We start from the raw sequence: 27,862 nt of genomic DNA on the forward strand, positions 1-27,862 counted from the left end.
GCCGGGGGCTGCGGCCCTCGGGCCCCCAGCGCCGTGCCCGGGGCTGCCGGGCCCTGCACGCCCGCCACGCTGCGGGAGCGCCGCCCGCCGCCGCCCGCACCCCTCGGCGGCGCCGCTTCGCCTGCGGCGCGCCCCGGCCCGAGCCGGCCCCCGGCGGGGGGAGGCCCCGGCTCACCTGGAGAGGCGGCGGCGCGGAGGGTGGGGGGGCAGAGCCCCGGAGGGGGAGACGGTGCCCGCCAGCCCCCGCCGGAGCGCCCCTGCCGCGGCCTTTGTCTGCGCTGTCACATGGGCCGCGGTGCGGGATTTAAGCGGGTCTCCGCAGGACATGCCGTGAGCGGCGCGCCGCAGCCCTGCCCGCAGCGGCAGCGCTCCGCCCGGCCGGGGATGCGGCTCTAGCGGCCCCGCGATGAGCGGCTCCTCCATGGCGAAGAGCGAGTCCCGCACTTCGCTGCTGAAGGCGGCGGGGAGCCGGCGGGCGGCGGGCGGCCAGCCCCAGCCCCGCGGCAGCCGCGTCCGGGACGGCAAAGGACAAGGCGAGCAGATGGGGAGGGAGCTGAGCCAGGAGCAGCTCCCCGGGGAGCCCAGTGCCCGCAGGCCGCTCTGCCACCCAGGCGCCCGGGAGGACGGAGCGAGGGGCGCGGGGAAGCTGTCACATGGACGGGGGGAGAGTCAGCCCGAGCCGGCGGAAGGAGGTCCAAGGAGAGGCAGCGGCAAGGAACCGGTGCGGACATCCAGGCAGCATCACCACCTCCCGCCGCACGCCAGCCACGGTCACCCCCAGGACCAGCATCAGCTCTCAGACAGGGATGGGGAGGAGGCAGAGGAGGACTTTTTCTTCAGTCACAGGCAGAGGTCCAGCAGAGAGTCCCTGAAGCTCTCGGAAGGCGCTTCACCTCTGTCCAAATCCAGCAGCAAGTGCTCCACCAAGTCCAGCGGCAGCGATCGGTCAGTGGAAGCGGATCCCCTCATCCAGCAGCTGCACCCCATGCTCAGCTCGGTCTTTGGCCAGGTAAGGGGCAAAGCGCCCCTCGCCACCCACCCCTCCCTCTCTTCCCACCCGCTTTCCCTCCGCGCCCCCTCCTCCTGCGGCTCCCGGACCTTGGGCTCCTCGCTCCGGAGTCCCCGCGGCCCCGGGCACAGCCCGCAGCTGTAAATGCACTGCTTCCTGGGCGCCCCTGCCCAACTTCTCCCGGCGCTGCGGCACGGCCGGGGGCGCTGCGGGGTCGGCCCCAGGAGGGCTCCGCGCCGGGGACGGGGCGCGGGTCAGAACCCCCGGCCCCGCCGGGCGCTGCGGAGGGCGCTCTCGGCGGTGCTGACGGGGGAAGTGCCGGTGCTTTCCCTGTCACCGGGGGAAGTTGTGGCTCTGCCTGCTGAGGGTGAGAGTCAGAGAAGAGGATTTTTAAAAGCTATTTACTTATTAGATTCCATCTCTCTGGCTCCCCGCCTTGCTTTGCTGTATTTGTTTACATCTCCTTATGGTACATTTCTGTACAATCAGCATATGAATCATTTCTGATGGCAGAAGCTGTCAGGGGAAGGTAGTGGGGAGGACGACAAAAAAAAAATCCTGACCCAATTCCGAAGCCTTCCCAGTCACTGTGTTAGAATGGAACAGATGCTTTTGGTGTTTGCAAGCTCTTTTGGTACAAAGCTGTCGCTTTTAGCTGCTTTTGGTAGTGAAATTACCCAACACGGTTACCCTCTAAAAATGAAAAGGCAGAGGGAGACTAGCTTGAAATTTTCTTTTAGAGACATCTAGGGATGTTACTGGAAAATGTAATCTCTGGGAAGATTAATGTAACTGCAATCTTCCAGAAGCACAATTATAGGTATAAGCCAGTAGCCTGGATGGTTAAGTTCCATCCAGCCCTGGAAATGATCAATTAATCCAGAGTTATGATTTCTGGAGTTTGTTATCGTTGAGTCTTTTCTTTCTTTCCTGTCTTTCTCTTCTTTTTTTTTTTTCTTCCCCTTTTTTTAATGCGTGTTTGGGAGGCTTTGCAGGGAGCCCATTCAGACTGAGATTATGGAGAGAATTAGCAAAAATTTTGTAATTGGATGGAAGGAGGTGATACACACAGATGTTTAATACAAGAGTGTTGTCTACTTCTGTTCATCTTGACTTCTCCAGATAAAAATCAAAGCACATCTGTTCCCTCCAAAGCACAACACTTTTCCATCCTCACTGCCAGTCTGCTGTTTAGGAATTTTACAGTTATGTTTAACTTAAAAAAGTGTTACCCTCCCTGTGCCAATGGTGCATCCGATGTCTAGATTAAAATTTTGTTGTGACAGTAAGGACGAGTCTGGTCAGCAGATTGATGCTCAACCAGGTTACAAAAAGCCATGTTCCAGCACCAGGCTTTGAAATGCGTGGTCTTGGCTCTGATTTATGCTGTAGTTCTGAACGGAGTGAAGATGTATCCAAGAAAAGATTTTAAGTCTATGGAGCTGTATGTCCCCAAAGCATCAGAAATACAAACAAATTCATGCCAGGTCTCCCATTCATGCAAACCCCTCTGATTTTGAGCTTAGTCCTTACCTGAACAGCACCTTTATTTTACCTGCTCTGCTGCTCACATTCCAGTGTCAAAAGACAGTTCTGAAAGCTGTAAATGTAGCAAAATTTACCTGTGGTGTTCAACAATGCCCTTTACTGAAATGAGAGAGATACAATTCTAATTTTCACTTTTTCACTGAGTACATTGCACCGGTGCTTACACGCACACACCAGCATCTCTCTTTTGGAGTGTAGTGTTATTTATTGCATTTTCTCTCTGTATTCTTCTCTCACATGCTTTCTTAGAAGGAACTGTGACAGAATGAAAATTTACTGGAGATTTTAGGACTGACTTTTAGGACTGGGCTGTAGTAGATCCACCTGCACAGGGGCAGGATGGGGAGCTATAATTTTTTATAATTTAGGATACACAAAGACCTGGTTACATGAAATACGTGAAACTTTTTTTTTTTTTTCTTGCTAGTGATATCAAAATCCTGGGATGAATAAAGACCCAGGTGTAAGATGTATGGAAATTCTGTCATGGCACAGAATGATACAAATTTTGTTTCTGTGAATGAAGAAAAAAATGCCCAGCATTGTGTAAAAAGGTGTGTGAAGTTTTGAAACAGGCAAGGACTTACACGTGTGGCAGGGTCATAGGTGCAGACACGTCCAGGGTTGCAGGCTGAGGCTGCAGGTGCTGTAACACCAGTCTGCTCCACATTGTGATTAGAAGACAGCAACAGCTCAGCAGATAATTCATTTAATATGAAAACTTCTTTCTAGCCCACACAGCCCAGTGTGAAACAGTTAGAACAGTAATTTTACAGCGCATAGGAGAGGAGCACAGTGATGCATATCGCAGCAGCAGAGCACTGTGGTCCAGCAGCACCAGTTTATCTTGATCCAGCTCTACAGATGTGGAACATCATCACCCTGTGCCGTGGTGGTGCAGTGATGTGGTCGCAGATGCAGACACTACAGTGGTACAGTCAGATACACTGAAAAGATTGCAGGGCTGACTCCATGGAGAATGTCATTATTGCAGTAACAGCAAAAAGGAGCAGTTCAGGACTAGAGGGTTGTGTCTGAGGGAGACAGATTTGTAGCTGTGCAGAAAAAAAGACAGAGTGAAGGAAGAAGCGCCGTGTTTATATAACCAGCACAGCAATATAGTGCACTGTGGGTGTGTACTCCAGGAGAATGCTAAGATACTGCCAGGATACAGGATGCAGTGATATTTTATTAATTAGGCTTATGCTATATTGGTGCAGTGATGTTCTAATACCATTAAGCAGTAATACTCTTTTAGGATATTTTACCATTTTGTAATTGAGCGGTACACGAATTAACAAAAGTAGAGTAGTGTAATGATGCATTAAGTATAAGCCAGGATGTCATCTTAGCCTAATGACATGTTTGCACACCAGCTCAGTGCAGCAGTTGCAGAGGAGCACTCTGCTGTGGACTTTCTGCTGGGCTGGGATGCAGCGCGTGCAGCTCCGAGCGTCTGGAGAGCTGCGCTGACAATGCAGTGGTGTGGTAACGCAGTCCCGGGGCACAGCAGAGATGTGATACTGGTGCTGTGTGGTAGGAGTTTGGCAGTGCACGGGTGTGATAATTGTGGAGTGTTGTAGCCTGACAGAAGAGTTTAGCAGTCTACTGATGTAGTAATACAATATTGCAGACAAGAGCCATTCTGTGCAGCAGTGATCACTTCTGGTGTGATATTTGCAAAGGGCTGCACTGATCTGACAGCACCATCCCGCTGTAGCAGAAGGCAGCAAGTGAAGTATTACCACCATGCCACAGTTTTGGAAGCACAGCTGAGTTAGCAAGAGGACGACGCAACAGACTTACCTGGTGACAGTGCAGTGTGAGTATGGGCTGGTTTTATGCGGGACAGTGGGACAGCAGTGTTTTAAAGTGACCCTGCAGTGGCAGAAACTCAGTGCAGTGCAAGAGCAGTGCTGTGATTCACGGGTGTAGCTGGCAAGGAATGTGTGTATGATAATGCAGCAAAGTGGGAAAATGGCAAGAAAAGAGAGCATGATGAAGATGTTTCATGTGATTTTAGCCTGATAGGATAGTGTTGGAGTGGCCAAGTGGCAAAAGTGTGTTGTGAAGCATAAGGGAGCATGCTTATTACCCCTGCAGAGCAGAGAGTCCTGTAGTGTCTCTAGTGTGGCTACAGATCACAGTTCAGCAACAGAAGAGGAGTGCTGACCCCTCAGCAGCTGGGATGGCAGGGAGGTGGCAGGCCTGGCAGCAAGACACAGTTTATCAATGTGACAACAGCAGCAACAGCAGCACAGAGACCGGGACGGCAGTGCGGTGACAGCAGAACCGCAGTGCAAGTTTTGTGGCATTCCTGGGGCAGCGGTGATGTGGCTGCAGTGCCCATGGTGCAGCAGTGCCACGGGGATGTGGCTGCAGTGCCCACGGTGCAGCAGTGCCAGGGTGATGTGGCAGCAGTGCCACGGGGATGTGGCTGCAGTGCCCAGGGTGAGCAGTGCCACGGGGATGTGGCTGCAGTGCCCAGGGTGCAGCAGCCACCTGGCACCTGGCTCACACGGCTCTGTGCAGGGACTGCGGCACAGCCAGCCACCGGTTCTCATTGCTTCATTCCTCCTGTGCCTCAGTGCTGGCCTTGCTGGTATCTTTAAGAACAGCTTTTTCCGGGCATTTGCTATGCAATATTAATTTGTAAGTGATCCTGCCATGTGAGACCTGAACGTTTTCAGAGCCGTTTAGCTTTCACACCCTACCTGACTGTTAAATTTTTCAGTGAAGTGATTCCCCAACAGTTTTCTGTCAATTGCCTCTGGTAGCATGGGGATCAAAGGGGTCAAACAATTGCCGTAGAGAACCATGAAATATTTACAGGGTTCTGCTGTTAGCACTGTGGCCAAAGGGGCTTTTGTATTTCTATTTGTACAGGGAGTTTAAAGCCTCTCCTGCACCATCTCCCATTCCTGCTTTAATGTCAGTGTCCACATTACCATTAAAATAGGGAAGGAATCTTTCTGCATTTCCTGTGAAATTTTCCTTTTATTTTCCTGCTCCACCCCCCTTTATTCCTGAGCTTTAGTTCTTAACAGGTTTTAATGGACCTTACAGCAAACTGGGATGACAGAAGTGGCCCCATTTTGGGACAGAAAATGTGGAAAGCATGTGTGGAAAGCATGTCAAGAACATTCTCCTCTGATCAGCCGAGAGCGTGTAGGGAAAAGGTGCCTTGTCCAGCCTTTCTGGTCTTCTCATCTGCCAGACAACTTTGTTCCCTCCAATGTCTTTGGCTTCAGCTGATTCTAACAGGCGTTTTGCCCAAGAGCCATCACTGCATCAGGACCATTCTTGGAGATCCATCCGTGGAGAAGTAGGAAGCCCTGGCCAGTCCTGCCAGGGTAGAGTGGCTCCTGGCTCAGTAATGGAAGTTTTCAGCTGGCCCTGTGTGTTAGCGAGGGAGGCTGCAATGGAAACTTTCATGTGTCACGCTGTGGGGTGGCGAGGTGAAGGTGAAAGGTCTGGGTTTCCAGGTGCTCACGTGTTGTGTTGTATCTGTAAGGCAGGTGAAGCAGTGGCATGTCAGGTCTGGTGACAAACTGAGACAGTCTCTAACTAAACTGCTCATTAACTCTGTTAAATCGGCACAGTAATTTGGGGTGAACAGGCTTCTGGCTTAGCATGACTGACCGCCAGAGTGGTGCTGGTCCCGTGGCACGGTCTTGGCTCGTATGGAGCATGGACCGTGGGTGCACAGATTAGGAGGCAGAAAGAACCTGAAGAAATGCCGTATCCTGCACCGACTTTTCCTCCGTGTTTTGTGGCACCTCTGAAGGTTTATACCGGCCCAGAAGGGTCCCTGAGGGCACGGGCGGAAAGGGAAGGGAGTCCGCGTGGCAGCAGGGACAGTCCCGCGGACAGACAGCGGTGTTCCCTCTGCTGCTGCCCGTCCCGCCGGGGCTCCTGGGATCGGTGCTGCGGGCCTGTCCCCTACCCGCTCCGCCGCGGGGCTCCAGCGGGGCTCCAGCGGGGCTCCAGCGGGGCTCCGGAGGGGCTGCGGCGGCCCCGGCGCGCCCCCGCGCGGCCCCGCCGCCTCGGCCCGGGGCCCTTCCCCGCCCGGCAGAGCCGCCTTGACACGGACCCGCCGCACTCTGGGCTCCCGGGGCATGCCCTGTCCCTGGGCCGCCCGGTGAGTGTGTCAGAGCCGGGGACAGCCCCGCCGTTGCCGTGAAGTTGGCGAGAGCCGCTCCCAGCTGCGGGTTCACTGGGTCGGATACCTGCGTGGGGCCCGTACAGCCTGCGTGCTTCCATCCCTGCATGAGTTGCCACAGCCCATGTCCATGCATGTAGATTGACATAAAAAGCCTTCATGTACATGTCTTGTCTATGTACACACAGCCTGCTCGTGCAGCCTCTGCTAACTCTTCTGTGTGGCTTCACAACCACCTCTGTACACGCTTATGCATTCCTGTGCTTAAAACATCGCTCGGCGCTTGTGTGCACACCTGCCTGCTGACACCTGCCACACCTTCCAAGGTACGTCTCATGTTTTTATATGTAATGACCTCAGACACAGAGAAACATTGTTCCACTTGAGCATATCCACTCAGTCCCCCCTTTGCTCAGCTTGGAGAAAAGTTCATCACATTTATTGCTTGTAAAGAGCTTGAGGGATGTGAGCCAGACGTACAGAATCACTAAGGGGCAATGGATAAGCCTCCTGTCTACAGTAGGCCTGCCAGCAAACATTAATCTTTGTCAGTGATTTACTTTTTAAACAAATCTGTTTTAAAAGGCTATAGAAAGACTTCAAAATAAAACCAAGCTAAAAGAACATTCATTAAATATTCTGTTCATGAAATATACAGCAGCATGATCTAATGCACTGAAATACACAAACCTTCTGGTTAGATTCAGTTTATCTTTGGAGAAGAAAAAAAAGCTTTCAGTAATAAATTAATCATCATTTACATAAGTCCACTGTCCATTTTGTTAAGCTTTACCCCCTTGATTTTTGTTTCATGCAATCCTGGGTTTCAACATAATGTCAGGGAAGTTTAGCTTTAGATCTAGTGGCTGGGCTGCAGGTTGTCAGCTGAATTAGCTGTGATTCTTTGTAGCATTCCAGCTTCAGTAACTGTTTTTCCCTGATGCATCCATGAGTGGTATTGATTTCCAATAACAAGCAGCTATATGGTGTACATTCAGTAAAAGATGTCTAACTAACTTTGGGCTCCGTTTCAATAATCCTCTGACATTCCTGTGACCTTAGAGAGCAGCGGTAGTGTCCATGAACCTGAGTAATCCTGCAGTCAAATGCTACACTTGAAAATAAAGAACTGTCCTAGCTATGGTCATATTTAGATTTTTAGTAGCTTTCTGCTCCAGCATAAGACCATGAACTCAGTGCTACCCAAGAATGAAGACATTAGCAATATTCTAACATTTCTTCCACCCATTCCTCCCCTGGAGTACTTTGCATCTTGCAACCATCTTTGGAAGGAATACACAGCATTGTTTCATCCCACTCAGGCAAAATACATTCTCTGCATTTGGAAGGAAACAGGCAATAGTGTAACATTGGGAAACATCATGTCACAACAGTTGAAGGCAGGAAGTAGAAAAACACCAGCAACCTCAATGTGTTCTGCTGAAATAAACCACAATTTGTTTAGATACTTTGGGACCATTTGTGTTGAGGTGTAGTCAGAGACCTGGGATACACAGTTTGGTTCTTTTAAAGGTGCTGTCAGATCCTTACTCAAATTAGAAGTGAGGCAGATCTCTGTTTTAGGGTGGCAAATCTCACGTAATGCTGCCAGGTTGGTTTGGACTATTTGGTACTGGTTTCCAGGCCTCTGCTTATCCCCTGTCCCTCTTGTTTCCAAAGAGGTGAGAGAGCCAGGCAGAATTAGCTGCTTCTGCAGTAGTCACAGTTGGATGGAGTGCAACAAAATTCCCATATTCTGGAGCAAAGACAAGGAACCATGTAAGGTCTATTTTAAACAACCTCTGTCCTCCATATACATGACAAATCCTCACAGCAGCTTCTGAGCTGTCAAGTTTGTACTTGTCTTTTTGTAGCTCATTGATGATCTTGAGGATCATCATCAGCAAATATCCACAGTACATTGTGGTCTGGCCAACGCATCTCCTGCGTAGGAACTTGGAAGTTGGGCTAATGCAAAATCCTTGGATCAGATCTGCAGGGAAGGTGTCAGGAGAAAGCACGTTCCCAACTATTTTCATCTGAGGCAAGAAGAAGCCAGCTATTTACAGACAGAGCTGTTCCAAACAGAAGTTGACAGGCAGTCCAGGCTTTGTTACCTTGAGAGGAATAGAAAATATTCTCCGTCTTTTTAATAAACATTCTGTTGTTTGTGATTGATTATGATCCAATTGCTCTAATGGAGGAGAATATTATGCACAGCATGAGTCAGCAACACTTTCCTCCTGGAACAGCTGACAGCAAAGAAAGTTCCCAAACTCTCTGCAGAATTCCTTTCCCTAGATGAGAACCTGGACTGCATCCACCAGTACCTGCTTGTGCCTCCCCTTGAGATGGACCTGTACTTGTCTGACTGGCATATGGAACCATCCAAGGTTCCTTTGATGTTAGAAGACACAACTCAATGTGTAGCAAAAGCACTTGGGAGCTGATGCAGAAGAAAAAACAGAAATCAGTCACAGAAATTGAGAGTGCCAGTGCATGTTCCAGTGGTTGGGAGCTTCAAAATGAGATCCTTGACAGAACTGGTACAGGAGGATGTTGCCCACTCCAAATGGTTAGGCTCATCTCAGGTTGTTCAGTAGACAAGACAGTTTCTGTCAAACTATACATTTCCTGTAAAATACAGATCTGTAGCCACCAAATAAAGGGTTATTGGAAGCAGATTTGAAAGCTACTAATCCATGTGGGCACTTTCCACTCTGGGGTAGGAAAAAGTACAACAAAAATTCCTGCCCTGTTAGAATAAATAAAGTAAGGGGATGTATTTTAATATACTAAATGTTTAAAGCATTTAGTGGGCTCTTGGTAGAACTATGGACTTCAGTGAAAAGATACTAGGAAAGAGTTTTCCGTGCTTTACTATACAATACCCGTTACCTACTGACATTGCCCTGTAGCAGTATTTATGTTGTGTTCAGAACAATAATGTAATGTTCCAGCACATGAAGGACTGTGCACTGAAACAGGCCTAGCATCTGAACAGTCCCCATACAAATCCATACTTCCACTGAAAATTTTTGCCAAGCAAAGCTACAGTTTGATAAGCAGTCACATGTTTTGGATTGATTTTGTTTTCTCTGTTGTGTCTGTTGGATATTTGCTGCCACTAGATAAAGCTTCTGGCACCTGCCAAATGATTAGCTATGAGGAGTTCCAACATTTTCCTATGAAATGAGCGTTTCTGCCAAAGGTGCCAGCCCAAAGCACAGCACTGCTGCTTTTTAAAGTATCCAGACATATTAAACCACCTAAATCATTCCTTGTTGAATGCCAAGTCAGCCAGCCTTCTCCCTTCCATGTGCTCAGGTCAGTCAGCGTGCCAAATGCTTCTCTCCCATGAGCTGACACCCTGCTCTGTGCCAAGCTGCATCCCTTGAGCTCTCTGCTCTCCACCTTGGACCTGGGGAGAAAGGGAGGGATGCATGAACAGCAGCAAGAACTTGCATTTCACAAAGTTCTTGCAGATTTTTAGAAAGTTTACAACAGAGACACAGACCTTAAAAGAACAGTGTGATTGCCACAAAGAACAGTGTGGGAAAACCAGTATACATGCATGTGCAGCCCTCCCACATGCACACTGACTACCCCAGATATAGGCATACCCACAGATCAGCACCTACACAGAAATGTTTCTGACACACTTATTCTCAGCATCCCGTTCTCTTCCAGCAGCGTCAGTTGGAGGAAGGGAGAAAATATGTTCCTTCTAACCTAATCTTCTAATGACCTTTCTGCCAACTCCACTTTCCTTGCCTATCTTTAAGCTACCTGTGGTGGTGATGGGAACAAGGTCCTACTGTTGAGAGATTTTTCTCCTCAGAGCTCAGCAGGGGCTGTCTGCCAGATTATGGTGTCCTGCTCAGTTGCTCTTAAGAGAGTCAGAGTAAATAAGGAGATAAAAAATTGCTCATGATTGCATCTCTTGGGCCTCTTGAGCTGCACTGGAGTTCTTACAGAGTCAAAGGATTGTGTCTGTGCTGCAGACCTGGTGCACATGGGCTCCCATTCCCTCTTCCCTTCCTGGACTGCAAATTCCCTGCCAAGCCTGGCAGGAGTCTCAGCCCTCTCACTCTGCCCTGCACGTTTCCTACAACTGCCTGTAACTGTAGGGAAGAAAAGCTGGAGAGTAGGCAAACACAGCATTCAGGCTGGTTCTGAATGCTCTGGTACAAACCAGTATTTAGAGGGTCACCATCTCATTGAGAGGCTTTTAGAGCTCACTAAGACACACTCCACAGCTGTATTCCAAAGCTGTCCCACAATAGTCTGGGAAGTGTGATGGATTTTTCTGGCTGGAGATGTCTGACTCCCTTTCTTCCCTCCCTCTCCCTGGGACAATGTGGGAGATGGGCACTTCTCAGTTGCAGGGTGTTCCTGGCCTGCATGCTTCCTGTCAGGGAGAGATTCATTAGCAGCAGAAAGGCAATTCTCTCTCCTCTCTGCTCTGGAATTGAAGTCATTTGTCTCAGGAAGGAGCCCAGGCGCCTCACTCGCTGTGTGGCAGCTTCTGCTCAAGGGAGACAAGCACTTCGTCAATAAACACGGAGCCTGGGGAATGGCTCCAGCTGACAGAGGACATTATTAATGACTGGCACTTTGTCAGAGGGTAGATCAGCCTCCCATTAGCTGCCTTAAGAGGGAAAAGAGAAATAGGGCCAAAGATGGAAGCCTGAGAGCAGCTGGGAGTTTCAGCATCCTCCTGCAAAGACCCCACTGAAGGGCCCAGGGCTTGCACAGCCCCCAAGGAGTGACTGTGTTTTTCCTCAGCATCTCCTGATGAGGGAGACAGGCCCAGCTCAGGAAGAGTTTTGCTTTCCACCCTAACATGGGTGGGCTCTGCTATGGAGGTCTTCCCCTCTGTCCCCCTCTCAGTCTGCCCTGGGTACAAGGGGCAGACAAGGAGTCTTCCAGCATGTCCTGCTGCAGCTTTTTGTTTTGGAGAGCCTGTGGACCTTTGTGCAGCTCCTACAACATCATCTAATGAAGAAGGTATTCAGGGAATCTGAGAGGAGGCTGTCCCACTGTCTTCAGTCTTGGGAAGCTGTTATTACAAGAAAGAGCAAGAAGCACCATTCCCTATGGCCATGTACTTCTGTCTGTGGCTAACTGGAGAAGCTGCAGACTTTGTCATACTCCTAGACTCATCTCCTTAGGTGGAAGAAGCCTCTAAGCTCTAAAGCAACTGTTGAGTCACCTTAAAATCATACTTAATTTGCCGCAGCACCATCAGGGTGGAAGGAGAAATCCCTGCTTTGTTTTGACATTGACAGTTCATCCTTTGTCCTACAGCCCTAGAGCTGTCAGGAGAGCGAGTCCTTGGCTCCTTCACAAAAAGCATCTGGTGCAAGTCCTCAGCCTATGGAGCAGGTCTCTTTAGAAGCTTTTGTTTGGAGCTGCACTTGCAAATAAAGATGTGAAATCTTTCAGCTCAACACCAGAGTGTCCAAGCAGCCTGCTGCATAACAGGGTGTAAGATCAGTGTCATCCTGGTCCTTAGCTCTTCATACTTCTTATCACTGTGGAGCTGCAGCTGTGGTGCCTCACAGCTAAAGGTGCATCCGCTATCCTGCTCAGATACTGTTGCCTGAGTGTGATTATGTGGTTTTTATTCAATTTAAATCTCTTTTCAGACTGAATGCTCTTATGGTCAGCCTGAGATCAGGAAAAAATATATTGGGGACTCATCCCTTTTCTTTCAGAGATTATTCTGCACTACAGGCATAAAGTCCAAAATTTAGAGCCAGCTCTAGGTTCAGGTGCCTCTCATTTATTCCAGGACTTGGGCTCTTGCGAATGAAATGGATGGATCTGACATCAAAATTCTTTGATTCACATTATCTAACCTGGGGCTGTTTAGATTTAAGATTCGGGTGTGAGCCCGTCTTTGGCAGATTTGTACAGGTTAAACTGCCAATTGATTTTTACTTGCAGAAAGCTGGAAAAACTTTACTGCAAGACTGGCTCAACATCTCTCCCTTGTGGTTAAATATTACTGTCCTGGGGCTGAGAGTGTTGTAGGGTCCCAGGACTGCTGTCTCCAGGCTTGCTTCCACCGTGACAGAATAAAAATCAGACACCTCTAGGTCTGCTGGTATTTATAAGCTGAAACAGGTCCCACCCAGATAAATGGGTCCATTTCTGCTCTGAAAGGAGCTGTGGTCTGCTCCAAGCCCCTAAGTGGATTGCCTTCTGGCCAGCCTGGGGCTGTGGTGATTGAAAAGCCAAGAGGAGTTAGAAGGGGGGTGGGTAGGGATGCAATGTTCAGAGGCTGTGTGGACCCAAACTAGCTAGATTCACAGAACTCATCACTGAAATCACTTCTTGCATTGCCTCTCTGTTTTAATTCTCCCTGAAATAGCCCTCTCCTATGAGTGAAACAATCTTGCCTGCAGATTGAGGGGGGTGGGAGGGATTTGAACATTAATCTGATGTAGATTATACATCCGCCTCCCTCTCTCCCCCCTTCTCACTCACTCTCTCTCTCTCCCTCTCTTTCTGTCTGTTTCTCTCCCCTCCCTCTCCTTCCTGCTTCATCTCTTCAAGAAAGTGAACATAAAGTAAAATACGGAGAGAGAGAGGCAGAGAGAGAAAAAGCTCCCTGAAGAGGGAAAGCCCCAGCAGCCAGTAGCTGTTTGGATTTGCCTGGTGCTGCCTTTCTTGCTTTGCTCCCAAGGAATACCTTTAATGGGATCAATTGCTTCAGTTCCTTTATAACCAAGTCCACCGGAAAGGCAGCCTCAACATATTATGGGCAACTGTGTGAAGTCTCCTCTGAGAAACCTCTCTAAAAAGGTATGTTCCCTGAATTGAATCAATCCAGCCCTGCTTCTTGGGATGGGTGACACTGTGGGCAGACAAGAATGGGAGGTGGGAGAAACACAGAGATGAGTATGAGGGGTTCAGCTTCTTCACCAGACTTTTTCTGTAAGAGCTGCTCATGCAAGTGCAGCCAGTAGAACCCAGGATGCTCAGAGCCATAATATGTATAAATAAATGTGTGTGTAGGCTCATGTCCTGCTCACTGTGTGTGTACAGCTCTCCTCTGGGTACCTGCAAGCATGTGCTTGTTGATGTGCACAGTGTGCTGGCACGCTCCTGTCAGGGCAGGAGTGAGCTTGTGCTTGTGCTTCAGCTGAGAGTTACCTGCTTGAGTAACCGTGTGTGCTGTGGGTGTAGGGACATACATGCATGTATACATGAAGGGTCACTTGTCTGTACATGTTGCCATTGCTGTGTAAGAGTGTGCACACCTCTGGGCCCATCTGAGGTACCTGTGTGTCCTTAGCTCTTCACATCTCTAACAGGCATCCTGAGGGCCTGGGCAGGTTTGCTGTGAGTGCAGAAGGCATTTCTGTGTATCACACACATGCCCTTGCTTGTATGGTGCTGTGTGTGCTCACCTGCTGGTGCATGTCCTCACACAAGTCTGTGTGTAGACATGCACGTTTTTATGTCTATCCATCCTTGCACATGAAGCAATTAGTTTGGGTATGTGTTTGGGTACAGAAGCATGTTTTTCTCTTTGTTCTGCTTGTCCATGGATCTGTTTGTGAGTGGATACACTGGGCCCTGGCTGTGTGTTTGTGCATCATGTTGCACATCAGCGTGGCCCATGTGTCCACATGCTTGGGCCCAGCTGGACTCTGTGAGCTGCCACATTTGTCTGTTAGGCTTCAGCCCACAGTCTATGGGACTGAAGTTTTGCAGTGGTCCTGGGACAAACTAGATCCAGGAATAATTCTGCTGTTATGGACTGGGTTGAAATGGGAACAACATGCCCCAGAAACATTTCTTGTTTGACTGAGGAAGACCTTACAGCACTGTGTACCTGTCAGCCACACAGTACTCACTTGGCATTGCTGCAAATCAAATAGCTCAGCAAAAAGCTATGCAGTTCATTCTCCATAAATGATAAAGTTATGCTGATCATCCAGAGAATTGCAATGAGATGCTGCCTCTGTAGAGACCTTGATGACAGTGAAATGCCACTGCCATCAAGATGCTTTATCCAGGAGACCTTGGCACCTGGGAAAGCTTCTCTGCAAGGGAGCTGTCTGGGAGAGAGAGGACTTCCATCGCAGAGTTTCTTTTGGCTGCATTTTGGCCTCTTCTGTATAGAAACACAATTTGCTTGTTATCTTGGCTGCTGTAAACAACGGCAGTAATGGCACAGTGCTGCTGTGGGGGAGCTGGGGTACTTGATGAGGGAATTCATCACCCAGCAGTTATGCAGTGCTGAGACCAGTCCTAGGTCAGGGTGACCTGCAGGGAGACGTAGAAGTAGCTGAGGTTCACCCAAATGTTGCACATGTGAAAAACCAGCTTGGTTGTTTGTAGGTCGCCTTCAACTTGGAATAAAAGGAGTTGGCTGCAGCTGTACAAGGCGATTGCAATTAAAGTCTGACAGGTAGCCAGGCTGCTTGAATCGAAATAGATTCAAGAACCTGTAAATTGTGTTGTCAGTCTTTGAGGTAATTTATGCTTTTATTCCTAAAAGCTGCTTTGAATAACTCACTTTGTGCCTAGTTACAAGGCCTGGGATGTCAGGACTGAAGAGAAAAAGTTGCAAAGCTGAATCAGAGAATTTCTCAGACATCACTCTAGTGAACTATGAAATCAGGCACTCATCCTGACAGGTCCTGGTACTCTGCCACTCTTTTCATCACAACTCACGTGATTATACTGGAGACTTTGCAGATCAGTCTTAACATTGCCCAATTTCACTTGGCTGTTATATGATCCCAATCATTTTTCTCAGATTTTACTTTGAGCAAACTAATTTTGCTGAAATGTTAAAGAGGAGGGACTGCAGACAACACGTGTAGAAGCTGCTCTTGGGTGACAGTCTGAACTCTTGAATACATTATTTCAACCCACAATTTGGGATTCACTCCCAGGCACCAGCTGGCTTGGTCTAGGTCTGGATGGCACCAGGGTACCTTGCTTGTTCAGGCTGTGAGTCCCTGTCTGTTGTTGGAAGCTTCAGTTTCTTGTTGTCACGTTGTCCCCCCAAATGATTGTGGAAGCCATCCTGGCTGCTTTTCCCTCCAAGAGATGCTGCAGTTGGGATTGAGGCCCCTCTTGGCTTGCTGTTCTGCAAAGTCCCTCTGGCACTCAGGCCAAAAATGAAGTGAATCCTGGTGTGCTTCTGCTGTGCAGAAATTAAAAGCCTTGGCATCCAGGTCCCTCACTTTACCACAGCTCTCCACCACTTTGGCCATCTCTAGATCAACCAGGTCTCTTCCCACTCCATAATCTGACACAGCCAAGGGCTGGACTTGGCCAGGAAGGTTAGTGGTCCTTTGCTAAGAAGGGAGTGGGAAAGCCTGATCTCCCCAGTCCTATTCTTGCATTTTCTTTGTCATGAACACTGCTGTTCCCCTGTAATGGGTGGCTGATGTTTCTTTGCCCCATACCAATATCACAGCTCCCTTGCCCTCTCTTCTGCGATGTAGAAGGAGCATGGTAAAGGGAACTCGAGTGGATATTTGCAGGAGAACCTGGGAGACTGCTGGCAGAGGGAACACTGAATGCCATAAATCCTGCCTGCAGTGACAGTGCAGGGCAGGGAGCCTTGCTGAGCTGTTCACCTTGGTATTCTGGCACTGCAGCAGTTTGTCTGGTCACAGTCCTCAGTGGCTCTTGGCAACTGTTTTGTCAAACTGGCAACCTCTATCGATACAGAAAAATAATGGGATGACTATTATGAGGTACTGCTGTATTGCTTGGTAATAAACCATTGACTGGAAATGTCACCAAACAAACATTTGGGGCTGTGGGGCTTTGCATCCTTCATGTGGCTTCACTGGAATTAAACACCGATGTGGGGCATTTGAGTGATTCATATTATTCGGTATATTAAACTGAAAAAGGTGCCAGGAAATAAAGCTAATAATTTTGAAAATACATTGCACTGATGTCACAAAGCTGTGTAGCTCAACACAGGTGTCTTGACATTTAGCTGAGCTAGTAATATGCCATTTGTGGATGGATGCTCATCTTTCAGTTTTCTAAGGACAAGTGTCCTATGTGTCAGAATTAATCAGAGACCAATTCCTTTCTCAGGCACGGCTGCAATGAAAATGCTTTTCTGCTTCATCATTTTCTTTCTCCCTGGCTTGCTTTTTGAGTTATTTTTGTTTTGATGCTTGATATTCACATGACATTATACATGAGCAGCTTGGTGTAAGACTGTGTACAAAAAGGCAAATTACAAACCATGCATGCAATGTAATAGCACATGACAGACACAGCAAGTAGATACAATAGTCTCAGACAAGTGTGAATGGGGGGTGTTTGTGTCTGGTCTTTTAGCCTGAAAATTTACCTCAGGCTTTCAGGAAAGGGTTAATAGAGACAATGACAAGTGACAGAGCTTCTCTGATCACCCCTGGGAACGCTGGCTGTAAAAGTAGAATCATTCCTGAAGAGGAATCTAATGTATGATTAATGTTTATTCTATAAAACCAAGGGTCCTGTGGGTTGTGTTGGCTTTTTATAGCTGCATGGGAATATCAGGATAAGAGGTTTTTTGCAGAGCCAGGGAAATGCATTTCTATAAAAGGAAAGCAGCGCCTCCTTATAAAATCCAGTGCTGGATTCTGTTCTGGAGCCTTAGCTTAGCAGGACGTGTGCACTTAGAAAATGTGCAAATGCAAACACTCAAAAACGTTGTGCCCGTGTCTGATCTCCACTTTGGGACTGTCAGTGATTAAAAGAGGCCAAGGCAGTAAGTGCCTCAAACCCTGAGGATGTAACTAATTAGTAGCTGCACAAGGCAGCGTGAGCCTGCAGTTGGCAGGGCCACCTGATGCTGTAAATGGTCTTTTGAAAACGTGATAAAGCGTGTGATGCTGTGTGAGCCTGAGCAGTGGCTTTGTGCAGCTCTGCCGGCTCTCCTGGGGATGCCCGGGCACACTTTGGCACACGTACTGTTAAGTTGGGCTGTGCTTGTCCTTTCAGCTCATTCAAGGCAGTGTTAGCTCTGGGGCTGACTGTGGGAGTGTGGCACTTTGGGCTGTGTCTGGGTAGATGTGAGCAGCGCTGAGAGTTTGATGTCGTTTCAAAGAGAAATTCTCGTGGTTGGTTGTTCTTTCAGCTTTTGAAAGTGAACTCCTGGACTTACTGCTTCTGTACAAATCCAAATAGGCCGGTGGGGGGGACGCAGTGTGCACCAGATGAAAGAAATGTAGCAATTATATCTCTGCGAGGCGGTTCAGTAAAACTTCAGAGGAACGAGATGGGGAGGTAACATCCTCTGTTGTGTTGTTTGCTTGCTGCTGGTTGGCTGGGAAGATCCGCCATGACGAGAAGACGAGCTATAAAGCTGTCCAGACGAGCGAAGAGGGGTCGTCGGCTGGCGAGTACCAGGGTCCGCTCATGGTGCTGGCCCAGAACTGCGCCGTCATGCACAACCTGCTGGGGCCAGCATGCATCTTCCTGAGGAAGGGCTTCGCAGAAAACAGGCAGCCTGTACGTAAGTTACACCCAGCGGGGCGAGACACGCACAAAGCCACGTGGACGCGAGTCGGGGATGCGGAGCCGCCCCCGTGCTCCGTCTGCGTGCAGCTCTGTAACTCCCAGCCCTGGATCTCGAGCATCCCGGCTCCAGCTCCAAGTGCAGATACAGTCACAGGCTAATGTCTAACCTGAAGGATGTGCAGCTATCCTTGTGCTTAAACACCAAGAAAGGAGGATTCTAAACTTGAAGCTGTGGAAAATAGATCCAAGTCTATACTCGAGTAGCCATAATCATATGAGTTCATGAAAAGGTTTTAGGACTTCAGGACTTGCATATGTTCATATGGACTCAGGAAAAGTCCAGTGCTCAAAGCTGTTATTCCAGCAAGACACACATCTCTTGATTAGCTCAGATTAGCATTTAAAGCCTAAATAGCCAGTTAAATGCAAATCAGGGCATCTGTATTGGGAACAAGCTGTCCATATTTGATACTGTTCCTATCAGTTCACGGTGAGCACACTAGCACCAGCAGATATAAGCAGACAGCTGCCTCCTCACAGATACCCGGACACAATCTCTTGTGCACTGGCATACCCAGCCTGACACTGCAGCAATCCCAGCCAGTTAAACTGAGGAACATCCGGCTTTCCTTATATTTGCAAATAGTGCCAGGCTACCAAATGTTATTACCCTCCCACATAGAGAGAGAGAAATAGCAAAACCACCCCTATTCATTCAGTCACACCTATTGTAACTAGGTGCTCATATGCATCCAATGCATGCATTTATATACAAACAAAAAACGTGTGCTTGTATGTATGCACCCCAATACTGTGTCTTTACAAGAATTAAAATATATTTTTGCCCCCAAACATTCTACTTCTACAGCAATGTGAATTTAAAGACAAACAATTTAATATGATTAACACACCTTTTATGGATATGTATTCGTGAATATGTGAATTATCAGATATTCACCCAGTGCCTTCCATGTTCTTGTGGTGAAACAAAGCTTACCCCAATTGCCTCAGAACCAGAGGTTTATTGCCTCTGTAAGAAACCTCTGCTTTACTTGTGTGTTGATATGGTCATCTACAGCGGTAGGAGACATGTAGGTCTTTATCTCTGAAACCTCTGCTTCAACCAACAACTCAAAAAAGAGTAATTATGTGTCATTATTGATCAAAAGGCTTTTGTTCTTCCTAACCTTCAGCCACTAAGTGATCACAGAGTCCCTGTGCCAGGTCACTAGAACATGAAACACACTCTTGCACAGGTACACTTGCTGACCTGCACCGAGCCACCTGTCACAGGAGATAGGTCCAGCTCCCTAGTGGACAGCTGGACAAGTGTCCATCCTGCTTAGGCCATGGAAGCTCACTGTACCCTGAGAGGTCTCCAAAATAGGATTAGTGATGTCTCTAAGTACCCTGATGTAGAATAAGTGCATCTAATACACAGCTTTACTTTTACTGACTCTCTAGGCCAACAGGATTTCTTGTGCATAGAACAGAAATAAATGAGGGTAAGACCATTAAGTATAATGGACTCTCTGGGGGTCACCTCTGCTCATATCTAGGATCTTAACTCTTGGAATAGTTTTATTCCTCTTCCCATATGTTCTCCGAAAGCTTTAGAGTGGTTCAGCCCATTTTATCCCAAGCAATTTTACTCCTTAATCATTTTAGAGGATTTTTCAAATTTAAAACAGAAAACCTCTTCTTGATGTTAGTTATCGCTTGAGTCAGATTTTTGGAGGGACATAAACCCTCCCCCTCCTTCTGCATTTGCAGTATCTGGCAAATGCAAATTCTTTGGTGTGCAAAATTAGAGCCAGTGCAGAGGCCCCCACTTCTGACAGGTGTCACTGATGTCAGTTACAATGTGGTCTTCAGTGAGGGAGGAGGAGGAGGAGGGGGAGGATGGTCTTGTGAGGACTGTGCTGGAGGAGGGCCTGGGTCCTACCCTGGCCACTGTCACAAGGCAGCAGCTACCGTGGGTGAATCATGGCACCCTTTGCACTGCAGTGCTGGCACTCACAGCCCTGCACCTGCACCTGCACCTGCTGTGCACCCAGCCACTATCTCCAGGGATCAGCGTTTGCACTCCATGGAATAAAGTGCACAAGGTGCTGGAACTGATTGTGGGTGGTTTTCTTCTGTTATTTTATCTAAGGCAGGAGGGCAATTATGCCTCCTGCGTCCGGTCTGAGGAGATTGAATTGCTTTATTACTTGGTATTGATGAAAGCAGAACAAATGGGATGACATGTTTGAAAATACCAGGTCTGTGAAGGATGAAACAGCAGAGCCAGCACGCTCTGACAGTTCCATCCAGCACAGAGATGCCTCTGGGAAGGTTATGAGTGGCAAGCTGGTCATTTCTCTGGCACAGCCCACTTCTGCACAGACGTAAGCCAGTGTGTGTCCTAGTTTGCTATGCACTCCGAGCAGCTGCCATTAGAGTTTCCAGAGGAGCCTGCGGTTAAATAGCAAAGGATCATCCTTCTCAAACTGATCAAAGGCACCGTCTCCAGGCACATGTGGTGAGGCTGGAGGACACCTGGAAGGCAAGGAGAAACTCCCCACAGTTGAGGGGAAAAGCCGAGAGTGAGACGACAAAAGAGATCGCGTTTCTGTGTTTCCAAATTCTCAGATGATTTGGATTTGCCTGGGAGCCATGAGAGGAATTAGAAAGGGCATTTAAACCAGAAAGCAGTGCATTTCCATGCTCATCTCTTCTTCCTGGTGCAGTGTTGGAGCTTTCCTATACTCTTATATCCTCCCCCTTCTTCCAAGAAATTCAAATTGGATGTTTGAAGTTGCAGTGTTTCCTGAACATGGTGAATCCTTGTCCTGTTTCATTTGTGGATGACCTTGATGATGTATATGTTGTGTGTCTGCCTTCATGACTGGTTTTAAAATGCTTGTATGTGGAGTTGAGGCTGGGGGGAAGGGGGAAGTTGCTACCTTTTGTGGGGACAGATTGTAGGCGATGTCACTGAGACATTGACTGTGAGAGACCTCATGGCTGTTGCTGTCCTGCCAGAAGGACAGAGATCAAGCAGTGATCTGAGCAGATGATAGTCTAGACCTGCTGGTTACAAGGACTGCTTCCAGCTGCTTTGATCTGTGTGTGTCAGCGGGAATGGCAGTAGAAATACAATCAGAGCTCCAGAGGAGATCATAACTGCTACAGGGACAGTCCCTGCTCCAGAACTTGGTGCTGGGCAATGATGAAGCAGCTTCGTGAAGTTGCCAATAATACCATCAGTGGGGAGGCCACAAATCTTGCTGTGTTGGTCCAGGTCTATTCTGTTCAGGGACCACCTGTCATCCTCCTGTCCACCAGATGAGATGGAGAGGGCTTGCAGAGAAATGTGTGCAGGTTAACACCCCTCTCTTTGGGAAGGAAAGCTGGGAAGCCTTCCTAGGTAGATGGTATTAAACATGTCATCACCTTCTTGTTTCTTCTCTCACTTTCTGGCTTGTTCCAGAACCCTTTGTACCAATAAGTGCTATTTTGAAACTATTTTGTGGCCAACAAATGTCTTTAACATAATATGTTCTCTTTTTGCAGGATAGAGAACTGCGTCCGGAAGAAATTGAAGGTAAAATTTGTTGTTTCTTCTTTGTCCTCTTTCTCTCTGCCCAGTGAAAATGTGTTGGCTGGCCCTTTCATGGTGGCCCCCATGGGTAAAATTATTTGGGGCAAATCAAGGGAGATGATTACTGAAATAATCCCAGTGAAAGAAATCATGTATAAAACTGAAAGAGTTCTGACTGTGAAGGAATTTGCATCCATTCCATATTCTTCAGGGTGAGAGGATAAGTAAGTAATGGGATATTGGCTGTTAGGGAACTGCTGTCCCTCCAGCTCCCACAGAAAGTGTTGTGGAGGATGATACTATAATATGGCTCCAAGGAAGCTGTCTTACCTGCTAATCTCTACAGTGAGGGGTATATAATAGAGAGCAGAGGTAAATGTTGGAAAAACTTACCTGCTGCAGTTTCTTTAGGGAGCACAGTTTAGCAATGAAGTGTTTGTGACACTTGTAGTTCGAACAAGCTTTCCTGCCAGGAATGAGCCAGCAGCACTGCTGACAGAAGAGCTTAACTTTGCTCCAGTCATTGCCTCATGTAGGGAGATCTGGTGGGAAAACACTGAGTATCTTAGAAAGTCTGCCTTCATAAAGTGCTGTTTATTCTGGGGAGTTTTCTTGGAAAAGGTATTTCAAGCTGTCACTGACAATATTGTTCTTCCTTTCCCACAGAATTAAGAGAAGCCTTTAAGGAGTTTGATAAAGACAAGGATGGGTTTATTAACTGCAGGGACCTGGGGAACTGCATGCGGACCATGGGCTACATGCCCACTGAGATGGAGCTAATAGAGCTATCCCAGCAGATCAACATGAACTGTGAGTAATGCACACCCAGCTGTACCTGCCTGTTGCTGCTGTGCCCTGCATAATTGCCTCAGGCTCTCTTGGTCTCTGGCTGCCTCTTTCCCATTGTTTTTTTCCCCTCTGTCCTTTGGTTTTGATTTTCACTTCTTATCATCTCTCCTGTTTGTTTGTGGTCTCTAGAAGTCAATGCCTTTGTTTTTGCTCATCAAAGGGACTGTGTGGACTGTACTGTATATGGGAAGAGTGAGTGGAAGGGTTGTCCTTCATGCTTATGTTGTGAGGTATTAAACTGCCCTTAGTGTGTGCAGTCAGGCACCAGTGCATAGGTTCTGTGTGTTGTCATATAGAAGCTGTTGTCAGATGGTGTCAGACTGAAGAGCAAGCCTGGGAAGTTGGGGATGCTTTGTTTAGATGGGTGATGGATGGGCTGTTGGTCTGTGGTGGTTTTTTGTGTATCTGCTGTGTGCCTGGGGATGGGCTGTGAGCGAGCTGTGCTGGCAGCATCAGATGGGAGCATCTGCTGCAGTCATGGAAAGATGTGACAAATGCATCTGATTCACTGTAACTGTGTTTGTGACCCTTGTCTTTCACCATCATTTTTGTCAGCTCTCATCTGTGGCAGTGCAGGGTATCACCCTCAGCCAGGTGGGGAGAGGCATATTTAGTGCATGTTATTTCTGACACAGGATTATCTTAAAAGGACAAATTACTTGGTCTAGGGAAGGAGAACAGCTGTGACATGTGCAACCAGTCACACACAAAAACAGCTGATAACCCTGGCACACAAGTGCTTGGGAATTTGAGAGTGTTGCTGACAGCTCTCAGGGCACTAACAAGTAAAAGAACTAATACAATGAATAAACAGTTGGACATACATTAGCTGCTGTAATGGAGCAGGACTGCACCAGTGCTGCAGGGCAGTGCCCAGGCTCTGCAGGAACATGGTGCTGTGCCCTTGCTGTGCCCTTTGGCACAGGCACAGCAGAGTTGCTGTAAGCACTAGAACGATCAAGCCTCTGATACGTATTGTGTGATGCAATAAGGGTGTGACAGTCCATGACAGCCTAGGATGGAATAATTTGGGCTCATTCTACCCAGCCCATAATCCAGAAAACACAGGGTAAAGCTTCCTCTCCTTTTCCTTCCACTGTCCCACACCCTCTGTGCTTTGCTTCCTGGAGGGCCAAGCACTCTCTGGGGCACACAGAAATGCCGAGTGAGTGCTGGTCTTGGCTGACTTCTGGAGTTCTTACACACAATCTTTCATCTTGTCCCAAGTGGGCGGCCATGTGGATTTTGAAGATTTTGTTGAGCTGATGGGACCAAAACTTCTGGCAGAGACTGCAGACATGATTGGTGTAAAAGAACTCCGTGATGCCTTCAGAGAGGTGAGTGATCCCTTCCGCATGCCCCCAGAGAGGTGAGCAACACAAGACAGGATAGAGAGAAGAATCACTGGAGAAGAGGAGGAGGAGGAGAGAGCAGCACAGTGGAAGACCTAGAAAGAGCCCAGTCAGGCATGGAATAAAGGAAGAGCAGAGAACATTGCTAAGATAAGGGAACTCTTGAGGCAAGGAAAAGAAAAGCTGGTGCAGACAGAGCATTTGCAAGGGTTTTCTGAGGAGAAAAGACAGACTGGATCCAAAAGACACTCAAAGGAGAAAAAGGAGGGACATGGAAGGAATGGAGAAAATACAGAGCACTTAGGAGCAAGACAGTACAAAAATCAATCCACAGCAAGATCTGTTTCCTTTAACTGTATTTCCCCTGCTGGTATTTTTCATGTACTTGCAGTTTGACACCAATGGAGATGGGGAGATCAGCACCAGTGAGCTGCGAGAAGCCATGAAGAAACTCCTAGGGCAGCAGGTGGGTCACCGGGACATTGAGGAGATCATCCGGGACGTGGATCTGAACGGAGATGGGCGTGTGGATTTTGAAGGTGAGAAGGGATCAATGCTCGCTGTCCATCTCCCCTGGAGTGAGTCAGTGTCTCAGATCAGAAGCTGAAGTGGAAGACTTGCATGCTCAGGGCCCATGGTTCTGAAGTATGGAGAAAAAAACCTTCATTTTTTCAGTCAGATGAATTGTTCATTTGTGTATCATTTCTTGCTGCATCTCAGTTTTCATTGAGTCTCCATAATTCTAGCATGGTAAGAGATAGAACCTGTCATACAGAAACAGATCCTGGTGCACACATGCTGTGCCTGCCATTGTTTTATGGGGCATTTCCCTTTCTTTAAATCTATTGCAAGAGCTGTGGGGTGGCTGAATTGCTTTGGAGAATGCATTGCACCTTCCACTTCCTCTGGCTCACCTTTGTTATATGCCTCTATAGAGAACTGTTTCTGTGCCTTTATGCCAGAAGATGGTCATATGCCAGCTGTGCTCACTTATACTGCAGATATCTGATCCCTAGGTGTCATGTTAAATCCTAGAGATAATTAATTTCTTCTCACACTTTTCATGCCAGAAGGACTTTGAAAAATAAGAGTGGTTAGGCTACTATCCTAGCCATTAGCTGTGGCAGGAGCAATATTAATAGAGCCCAGGGTTTCTGGCAAGGAAGCAGTTGATATCAGACAGCTAAGAGCTGGAAGGGTGTGAGAGTGGGCAGGCTGCTTTTTTCCCTGGTAGAAATCCAGATGTCCCTTTGCAGTAAGGGTGAAGTACTTGAACTATGAAATTAAAGTAAAATTGACATAATTTTTTTGGCTCAGTGTATTCCTAGGTCTCCTACATGACAAGGCATCTCAGTCCTCAGGATTACTGGAGCCTCTGAGGGCTTTCAAAATATTAGAATATCACCAGTATCTTCCTGGAAAGTATCTGGTAGCTGCAGTTGTTCTAACGCACTGGCTGATTACATGACAGAAGCTCTCCTTGTTTCCCACAGCTAAATTATGTTAGACAGCTAAAATACATGAAATGCTATCCCAGTATCAATTTCTCTGTGAGTTACCACTTTAGTTGTCAAAGGACACCTCTATCAATGGAAAAGGAGAAGTCAAGGGGGTAATTTCCACTGCCCTCCTCTTTGCAGAGTCATTAGTTCCTCAGCAATTCAAGTGCAGAATGAAAACACATTTATATTTGATGGCATTTACACTCAACTTGAACAACTGCAATCGACTTCACAAACTGCAGGGTAGTCAAGAAATAGATCCAGGGCATCCTTACAGTTAACATGTATCTTTAAAAACAAGAAGTCCCTTAAAGTAAACTTTTCTCTGCAAGAACGCCAGTATAGATACTGGCACAACTCTCATGCTCTCCCACACTGGTATCTCTGTGAAGTGGCAAGTTTACTAAGAAATCATACTGTGTTCCCAAAACTGTAAATCAAGGTTCCCTGAAGTTACAGAGAAGGGAGACAATGCTGGCTGTAGTGTTGCACAAAGAGTTGCTTGTGCAAACAGGACCGTAGGTGGCTGGGAAGGAGTCCAAGGCAATGAACTGACCTGCTGGAAGGATCTTATCACCATATCCAATGCAAGGCTTAAAGCCCATGTTGTGTGAGCTCTCAGGGCCAGTCTCAGAGTGCACAGGCTTTGCTGGCAGCCTGGGGACTCCCAGTCTCGCTGCTGTCTCCAGTGAATGAGAGCTGGGCTGGGCACCATGGATGGCTTCTGGCTCAGGGCTCTCTTGTGTTGTTGGTTGCAGAGTTTGTTCGCATGATGTCCCGTTGAAGATTATCTCAGCTGCAGAAGAATCAGCACCTTAGAGAGGGCAGAAGAGGACCTGGCTGGAGCATCTAGCCCCGATGTTCCTACGTGAAGGTTTATCGGCTGGCTGCAATTAGGACATTGCAAGATGACCTGCTGCTCCTCCCTCATGGTGGTCCCCATGCCCCTCCACCCTTTCACACTGTGAAAGACTTGCAACTTCCTACAACTGGAACCATTCCTTGAAGAAGATTGCAGGAAACTGCAGAGCCAGGACTTGCCATGATGCTTTCATGGGATATTTGCAACTTTAGACTCCTCCTCCCCAGCTTTATTCTCCCACCAGCTGCTGCAAAGCAAAAGCAGGAGAAATCCTCTTGGCTTGGTGGATGAGAGCAAAGCCATTGGGACTGGTGGCAGCCTCAGGGCGTGCTCTGCACTTCTTGGTTTCCCTTGGTGAACCGTGTCTGTGTTTGCTGTCTCAGTGTGTGTCTATCTGTGTGGAGTTATTTATGCTTCCCCAACACTTATTTGCATCTCCTGTGGTTATGTTTACCAAGAGTAAATTCAAATATATGTCTTGTGGGGGGAAAGTGATAAATATGCACGTTGAAATGATGTGGAGCCTGGATGTCCCTGTGAGAGGTGGTGACCGGGCTGGGGGAGAAGGGCTTGGGCAGATTCACACCCCAGTGTCTGCACCAGGATCCAGAGGCAGGTCCTTGCTGCAGAAAGGGGAGTCAGTGCTGGCCACTAAGCCTGTGTCAGGACTCTGCCCTCCCTCCCACTGTCCCCATGGCCAAGGGGCATGGAGGGGTCTCCCAGTGAGAGCAGTGCAAAGGGTTCCCATCCACTGGCATGGGCACAGGTGAGAGCCCCTGCAGTATCATGGGAAGGAGCAGTGGGAGAAAGGGCCCAGAGGGGAGCTGGGTGGGAAGGGGATAAGCAGCAATAGCCAACCTCACCCTTTTCAGTTCATTTTAAACACAACTGTGAGCACATTTATGGTGGGGCCATGCTGTGGGAGCTGAGCTGTATCTCCGCTGGGGCTTGGGATTGGCTGGGAGCCTCCTTGTGTGGCAGTGCCCTGCTCTCCAACCTCTTCCCACTCAGAAATGCTGCACGTCTGCAGCAGTGACAGCAGCAGCCTCCAGGCCCTACCAGTGCTTCCAGACACATCAAATCTTACCCTCCTTTCCCTAATATGCTCCCAACCTACCACTCCCTTCCCCTGCTATACCAGACCTACAGTTGTTTCCCTTCTCTATGCAAGGCTCAGTCACAAATTGCCAGGATTAATTTCTGTTTGGCTTCAAATGGCTTCAAAACCATCATCACTGTGTTTCTTGGTGTGATTGGGAGTTGTTTTCTTCTTGGTTGCCTCCTTACTCAAACTGGGAGGTCAAGGACCAATATCCTCCTGCTTCCTCCATCTCAAATCTTTCACTTCCAGGGTTCTCTGTCAGATTCTCAGGGTCCACAGATCCATGTCCCAAAGGAGGATTTTCTCTTCTGCTTTCCTGTTGCTGTGCCAACCAGCATAGCTGTAGTGATGGCTGATGCTCCAGGGATGGAAAAACTGTTTCTCCTTA

At 48.1% G+C, this 27,862-nt stretch overlaps 1 protein-coding gene across 3 annotated transcripts; it reads left to right on the forward strand.

Annotated features, from left to right (window-relative positions):
- On the forward strand, positions 1–27,862 carry CABP1 (calcium binding protein 1). 3 transcript variants are annotated; one of them, XM_005493470.2, is made up of 8 exons: positions 874–1,009; positions 13,284–13,532; positions 18,036–18,212; positions 21,780–21,810; positions 22,474–22,617; positions 23,884–23,993; positions 24,400–24,547; positions 26,269–27,862. In XM_005493470.2, the coding sequence occupies exons 2-8, from the start codon at positions 13,488–13,490 to the stop codon at positions 26,292–26,294; spliced, it is 681 nt and encodes a 226-aa protein (XP_005493527.1). In that variant the 5' UTR covers positions 874–1,009; positions 13,284–13,487; the 3' UTR covers positions 26,295–27,862. The 3 variants fall into 3 exon arrangements, with proteins under 3 accessions (XP_005493526.1, XP_005493525.1, XP_005493527.1); XM_005493468.4 differs by lacking the exon at positions 13,284–13,532 and having other exon boundaries at positions 10–1,009; XM_005493469.4 differs by lacking the exons at positions 13,284–13,532; positions 18,036–18,212 and having other exon boundaries at positions 1–1,009.

The sequence above is a fragment of the Zonotrichia albicollis genome, chromosome 18 (genome assembly GCF_047830755.1).
Source record: "Zonotrichia albicollis isolate bZonAlb1 chromosome 18, bZonAlb1.hap1, whole genome shotgun sequence".
Classification (NCBI taxonomy): Eukaryota; Metazoa; Chordata; class Aves; order Passeriformes; family Passerellidae; genus Zonotrichia; species Zonotrichia albicollis.